The sequence below is a fragment of the Solanum pennellii genome, chromosome 11 (genome assembly GCF_001406875.1).
Source record: "Solanum pennellii chromosome 11, SPENNV200".
NCBI classification, from domain to species: Eukaryota; Viridiplantae; Streptophyta; class Magnoliopsida; order Solanales; family Solanaceae; genus Solanum; species Solanum pennellii.
The window spans coordinates 63,574,524-63,586,548 of record NC_028647.1 but is presented as its reverse complement, the minus strand read 5'-3'; the positions used below and the strand labels follow the sequence as shown (position 1 = coordinate 63,586,548).

At 30.1% G+C, this 12,025-nt stretch overlaps 1 protein-coding gene across 2 annotated transcripts; it reads left to right on the top strand.

Moving 5' to 3' along the window:
* Positions 1 to 6,339: 6,339 nt before the first annotated feature.
* On the top strand, positions 6,340 to 11,770 carry LOC107005080. Of its 2 annotated transcripts, none has more exons than XM_015203569.2 (7): positions 6,340 to 6,662; positions 8,767 to 8,831; positions 8,929 to 9,833; positions 10,281 to 10,476; positions 10,587 to 10,772; positions 10,911 to 11,287; positions 11,386 to 11,770. In XM_015203569.2, the coding sequence occupies exons 1-7, from the start codon at positions 6,469 to 6,471 to the stop codon at positions 11,527 to 11,529; spliced, it is 2,067 nt and encodes a 688-aa protein (XP_015059055.1). In that variant the 5' UTR covers positions 6,340 to 6,468; the 3' UTR covers positions 11,530 to 11,770. The 2 variants fall into 2 exon arrangements, with proteins under 2 accessions (XP_015059055.1, XP_015059056.1); XM_015203570.2 differs by having other exon boundaries at positions 6,381 to 6,662; positions 8,776 to 8,831; positions 11,386 to 11,730.
* Positions 11,771 to 12,025: the final 255 nt, after the last annotated feature.

Sequence of the window (12,025 nt, the reverse complement as noted above, 5' to 3'; positions counted from 1 at the left end):
AAACGAATGAGAAAAATGCTAATTTTATAGAAAAATAAAGAGTATTTAATTCATATACGCAACTGCAGTTATCTTTTTTTATTTAATAAAAGTGGATAAAAAAAAGTATAAAAATAGACATAGTCATATAATCATATTTGAGTAGACGGACTAAATTGGTGTTACGTTAAAAGAAAAAAATTTAAAATTAATTTTTGGTGTTAATAACTTTTAGGTTAAATTTGTCGTATACGATTTATATTTTTTGTGTAATCTTTTATATGCGCATCAGAAGAATACTGATAATAAATATATAAAAAATAAAAATTTATATTTTTTATTTACGATTCGATTGTAGAATTTATTTGTTGGTTATGAATTTTTATTTTTTTTAATATTTGTGATTAATAGTTATTTTTTATTATAATTTCTAAGTATATAGATTTTAATTCAGTAAAATGGATGTATTATGTTTGATTCACATATAATTATAACTAATCTGACGTTATCAAATAATACATAAAGTAGTACAATTATATTCCATCTATAAGATTGAATATGAATTCAAAGATGTGAATACCGTATTGATATTAGATTCATCGAAATTTATTATTTTTTATTTTTATGAAAATTATAATAAATATTCTGCAATAAATATGAATTTATAATTTTATTATAATTTATTTATTTATAAAATCTTTGAAAATATTAAATCCACCCTTTTTATGATTAAAATTACACTAGAATTCGTTAATAACATTCTTAATTTAGGCATAACTTATAAAAACTTTAATTAGAATTAGAACTAGAAATAAACCATATATCAATTATGCAAAATTTACATATTCCTTATCCAATATTTCATTGTAAAAATTATATATTGTATATTGTATATAAAATAAGAACTTATACAAAGACCAAATTGGTTATATTACTACTTTACTAAGATAAACATGTGAGCTGGATAGACACGTCAGCTTGTAAAGATCAAATCCAAATAAGAGGAGATTAGTGTTTTTTATTGAAATTGTGAAAGATTTTTTTAATTAATTGTTTCATACGATTGAGAGAAAGGAAAAAGAAATTGAGCGGGTGAATATTTTTATTGTATAATTATAAGTGTATAGAATGAAAATATATGTATTTGTATGTGTATATATAATTTTCTCTCGCTTTATACAAAGAAAAACGCAATTTATACATTTCGTTTCTGTTTGTATAAGCGAGAAAGGCGAGGTGGCGAGCGAGATTAGGGAGAGTAGCGAGCGAGATCTGGGAGAGAGGATAACAAAAATATATGTATTTACACAATTTTCTCTCGATTTTTATAAATGAAAACAGATTTTATACACATGTGTTTGTATAAAAGTGAGAGGAAGCGAGCAAGAGATGGAGCTAGAGAGGAGAGTGACGAGCGAGAGATAGAGCGACAGGGGAAAGTGGCGAGCGAGATTTTGAGGGAGAGAGGTGATTGGCAAACAGTTTGCCACGAGATACAATTAAATCAAAAAATGGTTATAATAACTAATTTGATTTATTAATTTTTCATTATATACAATTTTTCTTTAATTTTAAAAGAGAAATATTACCATTATTCTGGGAATAAAAAGAAAAAGAATAACTAAAGTAGACAGACAGTGAAATAATTAGATTCAAGTGCTTTTGTTTTGTGAACATAATAATGTATTTGGAAAGGTTTGTTATTTTTTATCATAAAATAAGCATGGAAGTTAGGTTGGCACTCTCAATATTAACTTTTTTTTAAAAAAATAGCATGACATAATACATAAATAAATATTTAAATTTGATATTAGTTAATAAATAAATATTTTAATGTACATCCAAACATTTTTACTGATTTTAATTATGACGATAAAATATTTCAACTTATGATGATCTAAACTACACCAAAATATATCTTTCATATCAATGTTTATGAGACAATGAATTAAAATGTTTAGTTGTTGATTAAAATCAAATTGAATTGTTTAAACATATTTTTCCAAATTTTGAGTACTTAGTGACGAGAAACAAGCAGCTAAGATGAGATTTGATTTTTAGAAACTTGAATATAAAATCTTTTTATAAAATGGATGGATATCAATCATTTGATTAAAATTTAATCTGTCTAATTATATATATGACATACAAGAATACATTTCAAATATTTAATTTTTTAATAAGTAAAAAATTAGAATATAACAACCGCAACTTTTTTTCAAAAGTATTTAAAAAGATATTTTAACCGGATTAATAGTAAAAAAATAAGAAAATATTTTCTCCACATCAGACGCACTATTTTTTTTTAATATTAATTTGAAAAGTTTTTTTATTATAAACATAGTGGATATATATTTTTTTTAGAGAAAAGTAAAAATTCTAATTTTAGAACCAAGTCAATTTTCACTTATAAATAAAGAAGTTTTTTCATTGTAAATTAGATCGATAAATCCTTTTTGAGAGAAATAAATATGTTTTTTCTTTACCTTTTTTTCTTATTTTATAGTTTATAATATTTTCTACCCTTTCGGGAGAAATAATATGTTTTTTCTTTACTTTTTTTTCTTATTTTATAGATTATAATATTTTCTATTTTATTTAAGAAGTGGATATAAGTATGGAAGTTAGATCGTCTTTCGATTTACTTTTGCAAAGCCTAGCTACTAGTTTTGATAGTTCACGTGATTTGTTATTTTTATTTTTGGTTTAGTTTTATATTTTATCTGATATTTTATTTTGAATTTTTATTAATTTAAATTTATATCGATAAATATATTTTGAAAGTAAAGTATTCCTTACTAAACGTGACTTTCTTATTGAATATTCAAAATTGAGACAGTCAAAATAATAATAAGAAGAAGTTCCCTCTAAATATCTAAATACCATATATAAATATTCTCTCTGTTCGGTATTATTTGTTATAATTTTTATTTTATAGTTTATTTTAGAGTCAAACTATAAAAACTTTGACTAACATTTTAAAATGATTTTTTCATCATATTAATATATAAAAATTTGTAATTTATAGTACTTTTCATTTAGTTTTAGAATATTTAATTTTTTGATTTAAAATATTGAATTAAAGTGATCTAATTTATATTTGAAAATTAATCAAATTAATTTTCGATAAACGCAACATAACAAGTAATTTCGGACGGAAGAAGTATAAAAGAAAAGATATAATTAAAGAATTATGTGAAACAGACATTCTCTCTAACCATTTATTAGCCGTCAAACATTGTTTAATTGAATTAAAAATTCAGAAAATAAAAGTCATATTTTATTCCCGAGTCAGAGTTCATAATTAGAGTTTTCAGAAAATAATATAAATTATAATATGTTAAAAAAATATAATAATCATTTTCAATATTGCTAACATTGGGTTTTAATTTATTCCAGTATGTTAATTATATTTATTCTAATATATTCCTAGTGATAATTGAATAACCTTAAATAGTCATTACTCCTAAAGCTTGAACGTTTCCCTTTCATCATTAGAATCTTTTAATTAGGTAAGACTACTACATCATTATATTTTTATCTGTAAAATATTTTTAAGGATCGTATTTTTTAAATAATTTTAACTTGGAATATTAGTGCTTGTTTCGATGGTACTCTTCTCCTTTCTTCTAAATTAACAAAATCGTAGAATTTACTTTAAATTCTTTGAAATTAGATAAAGACAGGGCAAAACGAGACCTAATATCCATGAACTGTCTGCATAAATTTCATTCGTTAAAGATTTCAGGATACACTGAATTAAGCGAGACCAAGTAATTTTGATAAAATTTGTAATCAATAATTTCATCCCCTAATCCATTTCAAATAAGGGGGCCTAATTAAGCTTTATTGGTCCATTGAGATTGGTCATATTATAATTTTATAAGGAGAATAATATGTTTAGGTTCAAGAAACCAATTTTTCATAAAATATTTTAACTTTATTATATTTTAATTTATCTCATTCCACTAATCAGACAATCTCATAAAATATATCATTTGCAGATTGGCTCCGATCAAGAAAAGAAAAAAAGGTAAACAATAAAATCACATCAAAATTTATTATGGGGACACGTAGGATTTGGTTGTTGAATTTCATTACATTTGAATTTTTGTCAAAATTTAAAATTTAAACTCATGGTATTTTTTTGAAAATTTATGTCTCCAACTAATAGCTTATATAGATCGATCTCATAACTCAAAATCATATTTTAAATATGGCCTATTTAATAATTATACTTAGTTCAGACGGAATTATTATCCAACATCAGTTTTCTTAAGTGCTTTTAATTTAAGGTTGGCTAATAAGAGAGTTAAATAGCTATAGATACACGTGGTATCTTAGATGAATTCATATTAAATTACAGAAGGAAAACGAATAATTTTATAAGATATAATGTAAAATGAATAAGTAACTATGAGAAATAATTTAGCTTCACGTAATAGACATGTTTTTAAGACTCAATATAACATAGTCTTAAGATAAATTTATATGGCATTAATCTCAAAATAAACATATAGTCTATCTTACATAGGTAAGCTATATGCTTCATACATGAAAATGTGACCTAACTACAATTTTTGAATTCATACAATTAACTAAACATATATTTGGTGGTACGATTTGTTCTGATTAAATTTTATAATGCAAAAACATACATTTATTTATCTTAAATGACAAAAATATAAAAGGAAAACTTACATAAATATACTATAATAAAAAAATATTTACCATTTATAGCAATAATATTTTTACCTCACTTGATCACTTTTAATTCATTTATAATACAAGTTTAATACATATTACAAAGAACAATTTATTATTCACATATAATACAAATTTTAATGATGGATAATACATTTATCACACATTTTAATACACTTATAATACAATGTGACGATTTTTTACCAAACAAACATGATATATTTCAAAAAAACAACTATAATTCATATATATTGCATATATAGTTCACTTTTAATACATTTTACGGATTTAACAAAGCATTGCTATAAATGATAATAAACAAAAAGTATTGTTAAAATCAGTAATTATTTTTTAAAATGTATTAATTTATGTAATTTTTCCAATATAAAAATAAGGTGAAATGAAGTGCAAAAGGCTCCCCTCAATACTTTTAATTGGGCCGACTCTAATTGGGCTTTCGCCTCAACAATAGTTTCTATTTAAGGAATGATGAAACAATCAAAGTGAAAATTCCACTCATTAGGATTCATAAGTGTAGGTGTTCAACTCACATGTTCAATTTTAGAACAAATAACACAAATTTCATTAGTTCATGACCTAGTTATGTTATTTTTCTTTATTTTTCAAAATTACTTTTTCGTTTATATTTACTTTGTCAGATATATATATTTGGCACATTTAGATATATGCATTTCAAATACATGTGAATTAAGGTGAGTGTAATTTATTTGGATACATCGTATTCGAGTGAGATTCACATGTACTTGAGATATATTGACTCTTTTGCTAACCTCCTTCCTATCTTGTTTGAATCCCTTTTCTCTCTCTATGTATTTGTATATCAAAATCTATCCAATATTAAAGATATACGTATCTAGTATCAAAAGATACATATTGTCTCTCTCGCCTCTCTTCCTCGTTTACTCGCCTCTCTCCACATGTATTTGTATTTTAAAATTATTAAGGTATCAAATATATATATATATATATATCTTGTATTTTTTATACATATATCTGACTTGAAATTTGAAAATGTGGTATACCTAACTTGAAATCTGAAACAAAATTATTAACTAGTGAGATAATATGAAATAAATTTAAACTATACAATGAATTAGTATTTATAATAAAATCATTTATGTAATTAAATAGTTTTTCATTAATTTTAATCGACGATCTAGTGACTCAAGATGTATCTCAACATCAAACTCATATTTATTAAGTTATTATTACTAATTCAAGCTTGATTGTTACAACTTTTCAAACTATAAAGTTCATTATTGCCTTAATCTTGTGGTTCTTTGGATTAATTGATGTTCGATTTTATTTTAAATCTCTTTTTGGTATCGTATCGTAATTTAATAACATAAGGCATAGTATTTGATTTTAAAATACATAATAACATAAGAATATATTATTCACTCAATTCACTTTTATTATTTATAGACTTACCATACAATGATCGACATAATATTTCGTATCAGATCTTAAAAAATAATTTTAAAAATAAATAATTAATATTAAGAATAAGACATGAAAAAATAATAATTTATTTTTCTTAATACGTTAAAAAGATAAAAATCGTGTAAAAAAAAAGTCTATTTTTAGAATAAAGGAATTATTATTTCCATATTATACTTCCATTCACAATCAAAATCAATTTAGAATTTCTAAAACCCCAAACTCTTTCCCTCTTTGTACTAAAGTAACTTCTTTTTTCAAATTGCAAAAATATCGAGCACTGTGAGCGTGAGCTGAACGGCGAACGGAGAAAAATCGCCGACAATGAGTGCCGGCGCCGGCGGAGGAGGAGAACAGAGCTCGCCTGCACCTAAACCCTCGAAGTTCGCTGTGTATCAGAATCCAGCCTTTTCTGCTGCCCTAACAACGAACAGTCTTCGTCCTTCCAAGTCCACTTTCGTTTCCATATTCATTATTTCCGTTGCTTCTGCTTTTACTCTTCTCAGGAGTTTTTCTAGGTATTTTTATCTACTTGCGCTTTTCATTGTTAATTTTAGAGTTTTAATGGTTAAAAATCACAATCCCAGTGCACCCGATTTTTCGAGTTTTTTATTTGAACTATCACGAGTTTCATATCTATTAACAACTATTTACCATAACAGACCTGAACTATATGTTGTTGCCTTTTCCTATTTGAGATTTAATCATCAGGGAACAATTCACAGTTGAGTCGTTCATGTAGTTAAAGGGAACAATCTATAGTTGAAGTGTATTTTGATGAATAGTTGGTTCTAGTTCAGGTATGAAACTCGAAAATTCGGGATACTTTTAGGTATTGTTTTTGGCTCGTCACTCTTAATTATAATAAATTGGAACTGAGACATAATTGTTGTTGTTGCTGATGAGGACATACCAATAGAAGATAACAAAGGTAGATCCAAAATGTGAGTTTATGAGTCCTATATCGACCTCAAGTTAATACTATTATAATAACTGGATTCACAATCAAATATTTATATATATTTAGTAGATTTCTTAATATACTTATACATATGCATAAGACTCTACATCTGTTCCTGAAGGATACCGTGTGTCAATATAGGATTTTAAGTCTGTTGGACTCACTATGTGTTTGTGACAAACTAGTAGCCTTTTCGGCCAAGCATTTAGGGAAAAAAGTTAAGTGAGTTTGGGTAGTAGCATAAGCAAATTTATAGAAGTTGGGTTTTTTTTAAATGTAAGCGTTTTTTGAACCTTAGTCAAGCACACATTTTGCTATAGTACTAACAAGAGTACTTTTCAAATTGATTTTCCAAACACAACTTGGTGTTCTCCAAAAGTACTTATTTCAAAAGGCACTTTTTAAAATAAGCAGATTTTAGAAGTTTGGCCAAGCAAGCTATGAGTTTGGATATGTTTTGAAGTTTTTAACTATATACAGCTAGGCGCTGTAGGCGTGAAATTACTTGCATTCCGTCATGCTTGGAAAGGGTTAACATGAAAGTTAGTACTTGTTTGTGGAGTAAAAGGGTTGAGAGAGAAGCAATTATAATGTTCTGTCCACATGTTGGAACGGTTGAGAAAAAGTGGGGAGTTTGTAGTAAAGCTAAAAGTTACAACCTGTTTTATGTTTGTGTTTTCAGAATGTGTGTGTGTCATTTGATTAATATGTATTGCTGAAGTTTATATTATTTTTGGCATTTGCACACTTTCTGTATTGGATTCTAAGCTCACTTACCATGTCAATGAAAACGTTATGATGTGAACATTAATAACGTACATGCATTTGGATGGATAACCGTCTTAGTATTCTATTTTGATATTAACATCGGTTTGTATTTGCCTAAAACCTTTTCTAACAGCGCGAGGGTATTATATTTCACTTTCTCCTGACTTTTTAAATTACAAGCAAGGGTCTATGCTTTCTACATCAATAAAGTAGTTATCTACTAGTCATATTTCTCTCTTTGATAATGTCATAGTACGGGACTGCAGGAATTTTGGAAAGTAAACATGCCAAGATATGCCTAAAGGTTTTAGCTTTGATCATTCAGCGCCAAGTGAAACAAGTGTCTGCAGACGCCAAACTATGTGTTTTAGTTTAGGGTGTTCTTTTTTGTGTTGGAGAGTTAATCCGATGCTTACTGAAGATAGACTCATAGCTATTAATTATCTTTGTTTGGTTTTGTTTAGTATATTTGCATGTTTAGTATTGAAAAAATTCTATCATTCTGGTGTTGATTAGGGCAGTGGAAGGGATGACTTTACCAGGTCAATATTTTCACTCTCTCTTGGCCTCTCTCATGGAGACTTAGATGAATTAACGAGATCGTAGCTGCACATGCTGCCTTAATTTTACTCTTACATAAATCTAGATGGAAGAAGTTCTTGTGCTTACCCAAGCTGCTCTGAAACTTAGTGTTTCAATAATGTTAAACGTCTTCACATTTTGACCCTGAATTAAGTTTCATAAAAAAAAGAAAGAAGGTTTATAAAACCTAGTCAAAAGGCTTGAATAAACCTTATCCTCCCAGCCTCAGAGAAAGAAAGTACCAATCATAAGAATGCATAACTTTAGTTTGATATTTCGTGTCTCAGCTAACAAATTCATTTGAATTTGAGTGGTTGTAGGGAAAGCGGGATTGCCGAGAGTCTGAAATTCAGATATGTTTCTCAAGAAACTGCTTGTAAGTGATGTGGTCCTATTTGGTTGAACTTAAACATTACTGTATCAAACTTGTTATCAAAGACTTGTTACTACGAACATTTTATAATTATTTTCAGGTCTTATTGTCAGACTCATACAGGCTTTTGCAGCCATAGTCTTATTTGGAACCTTTCTTGCCCTTGTCAAGGCTATTTATTTATGTAGAACAAAGACTGCTGATGTGTCAATTACGTCTCCTACCAAAGGAACAAAGGAGAATACACGTCTGACTAATCGACAATTAGGGCTTTTGGGGATTAAAACAAATGTTGAGCAAACTGCTATGGAGTCTTCGACAAGACCTCCCAAATCAAGAGTTGTCTCAGCCTCTCCTTCAAATGTCCTAGTCCCCATTCATCAGCCAATTTCTAGTTCAAAACCTTCAACTAGACTTAGTAGTGACAAAGTTAGAACTGGTAGTGGAACTAAACTACCATCTTTTGGCACCCCATCAAAATCACCAGCTTCCCCATCCTTATATCTTGTTTCAGCATCTCCTTCTCAATCACCTTCAATCCAGTCTTCACCAGGTGGGGAATTGGTTGCCACCCCTTGGTCGAACAAGCGAGCTACTTTTCATAAAGAGATTGCAACGGAGGAACAGCTTGAAAGGTTCCTGGCTGATGTTGATGAGAGAATTACTGAATCAGCAAGCAAGTTGGCAACTCCACCGCCCACCATAAGTGGGTTTGGTGTAGTCAGTCCTAGTAACCTGCCCAGCTCCACGAATACTTCTGGAACTCCAAGAAGTACTCCTCTAAGGCCGGTTAGGATGTCCCCTGGTTCCCAGAAGTTCTCAACTCCACCAAAGAGAGGGGAAGGCGATCTACCACCTCCAATGTCAATGGAAGAGTCCACTGAAGCATTTGGACATCTGGGGATATATCCACAGATCGAGCAGTGGCGTGACCGACTCAGACAATGGTTTTCATCCATGCTGCTAAAGCCTTTGCTTAACAAAATTGATACTAGTCACACAAAGGTGGATTCTCACTCCAACTTTTATGTTTAGAAACTTTGTTTGTTTGCTTTTATTTTTTTCTTTTGATACTTGTTATTCTGCTTTTCTCTCATTAATGTATTTTCCTCTTCTTGGCACACAATGATCTTCCTGAAGAATCTTAACTGTTGATCTAGACCACTCTTTTCTGTAATTCTGGTCATTGATGTCAGTTAGAGCTCCTTCGGTTCTGTCTTCGCACTTATAAAGTGTCGAAATGACCATGAAGATTGGGCTGTAGCAGAGTACATCAAAAGGATGTAGCAGAAATGCTCTCAAGACTTGGAGAATCTTTTGATTGGCTGCAGAAGGAAAAAAATGAGGAATTTTTATTAATTGAATAATCTAATAAGGCTGAAAAGTCAAATTTATGTGACCCAAGCAATATTAGAAAAATTTAAACCATTTCATGCTTAATGGCGTGTTCAGGTTATGCAAGCTGCTGGCAAGCTAGGCATTACAATCACAGTTAGTCAAGTTGGAAATGGAACACCTGATACTGGGACTGCTGCTATATCTGCTACTGAGAGGACTAATGAATGGAAACCCTCATTTTCTGTTGACGAAGACGGGTTACTTCACCAGTTGCGCATTACTCTTGTCCAGGCTCTTGATTCTTGCATGTGTAAGTCACTTCACCCCTATAAGATTATGAGTCCTGCAATTCATTACTCATTGTTGGATGTATCGATGTACTAATTCTTAAGTATCTTGTCGATGCTTCTTTATTTGCAGCAAAGTCAGCTTCTGGAGGTCTTCAACCATCCTTGCCAGAGAACTCTCTGATCCCTATTTTACAAGAATGCATTGATGCCATCACTGAACACCAAAGACTTCAGTCCTTAATGAAAGGAGAATGGGGCAAGGGATTGCTGCCACAAAGCAGTGTCCGTGCAGAATATACCGTACAGAGGATTCGAGGTAGTTTGACTCTCAACTTTACCTTGCATGTCAGTCACTCTAGGATCTCCATTATGTTCTAGGTGTAGAGATGAGAGATGAAGTATGCTGATTCTATATCTGTGTTGCACAGCTAATCAGGTTTCAATTTCTTTGCAGAGCTTTCCGAGGGAACCTGTTTGAGGAATTATGATTATTTGGGCAGTGTAGAGGTTTATGGAAAAGGAAACAAGAAATGGAATCCTGAGCTTCCAACCGATTCTCATTTGCTCCTATATTTGTTCTGTGCTTTCCTGGAGCACCCAAAGTGGATGCTACATGTTGATCCTACAGCTTATGCTGGAATCCAGTCTAGCAAAAATCCCTTATTTTTGGGTGTTTTACCTCCTAAAGAAAGGTTTCCTGAAAAGTATGTAGCTGTTGTGTCTGGTGTTCTATCCGTGCTCCATCCAGGAGCTTGCATATTGGCTGTCGGAAAGCAAAATCCCCCAGTTTTTGCCCTGTACTGGGATAAGATGCCTCAGTTTTCTCTTCAGGCAAGTTATTGTTACTAAGATGCTCATTTTCTGCGATTTTTCAGTAACGACATGGCAAGACCAATCTTATAACTCACGTCTCTTTTTTCTCTTTGCAGGGAAGAACAGCACTCTGGGATTCTATCTTGCTGCTGTGCTATAAAATTAAGACCGGGTATGGAGGATTAGTGCGGGGTATGCATCTTTCTTCATCAGCATTGGGCATTCTATCGGTTCTTGATTCAGAAAAGGATGGCTGTTGAACATGAATCCGTCTGCTCGTAAGATTCTTGTTGTAGCTTTCTGAGATAGATTATCCTGAATTCCTGAGATAATATTGCCTCACTATCAGTAATTGTAGTTGTGTAATTCCGGCTCTTAATCAAAGATTATAGGCAGAGATGCTCTTTCCTTCTTTACTTTACTGCAGAATTGCACCCCTTTCAGCAGATCTCTTTTTTGAATAGCAAAGTTTTCTAATAAATAGATTTTAACTTATGTCAATATTTGCACTCCCCGTTCATACCCATCCATAGTAGTAGCATTTTTATTTCTATTACTCCTTATATTTCCAATTCTTCGGTTATTACATTATTTTGTTATTGTTATTCCTATTTGTTTTCTATGTGCTTTATTTTTTTCCCCATTATTTGATATGTCCTCTATGTATAGTTCACTCTTCGACGGAGATCATCCATACATACAATTGGTCTTCCGTATATTTTGCGAATGGTGTGCACATATAATTTTAGAAGGTGG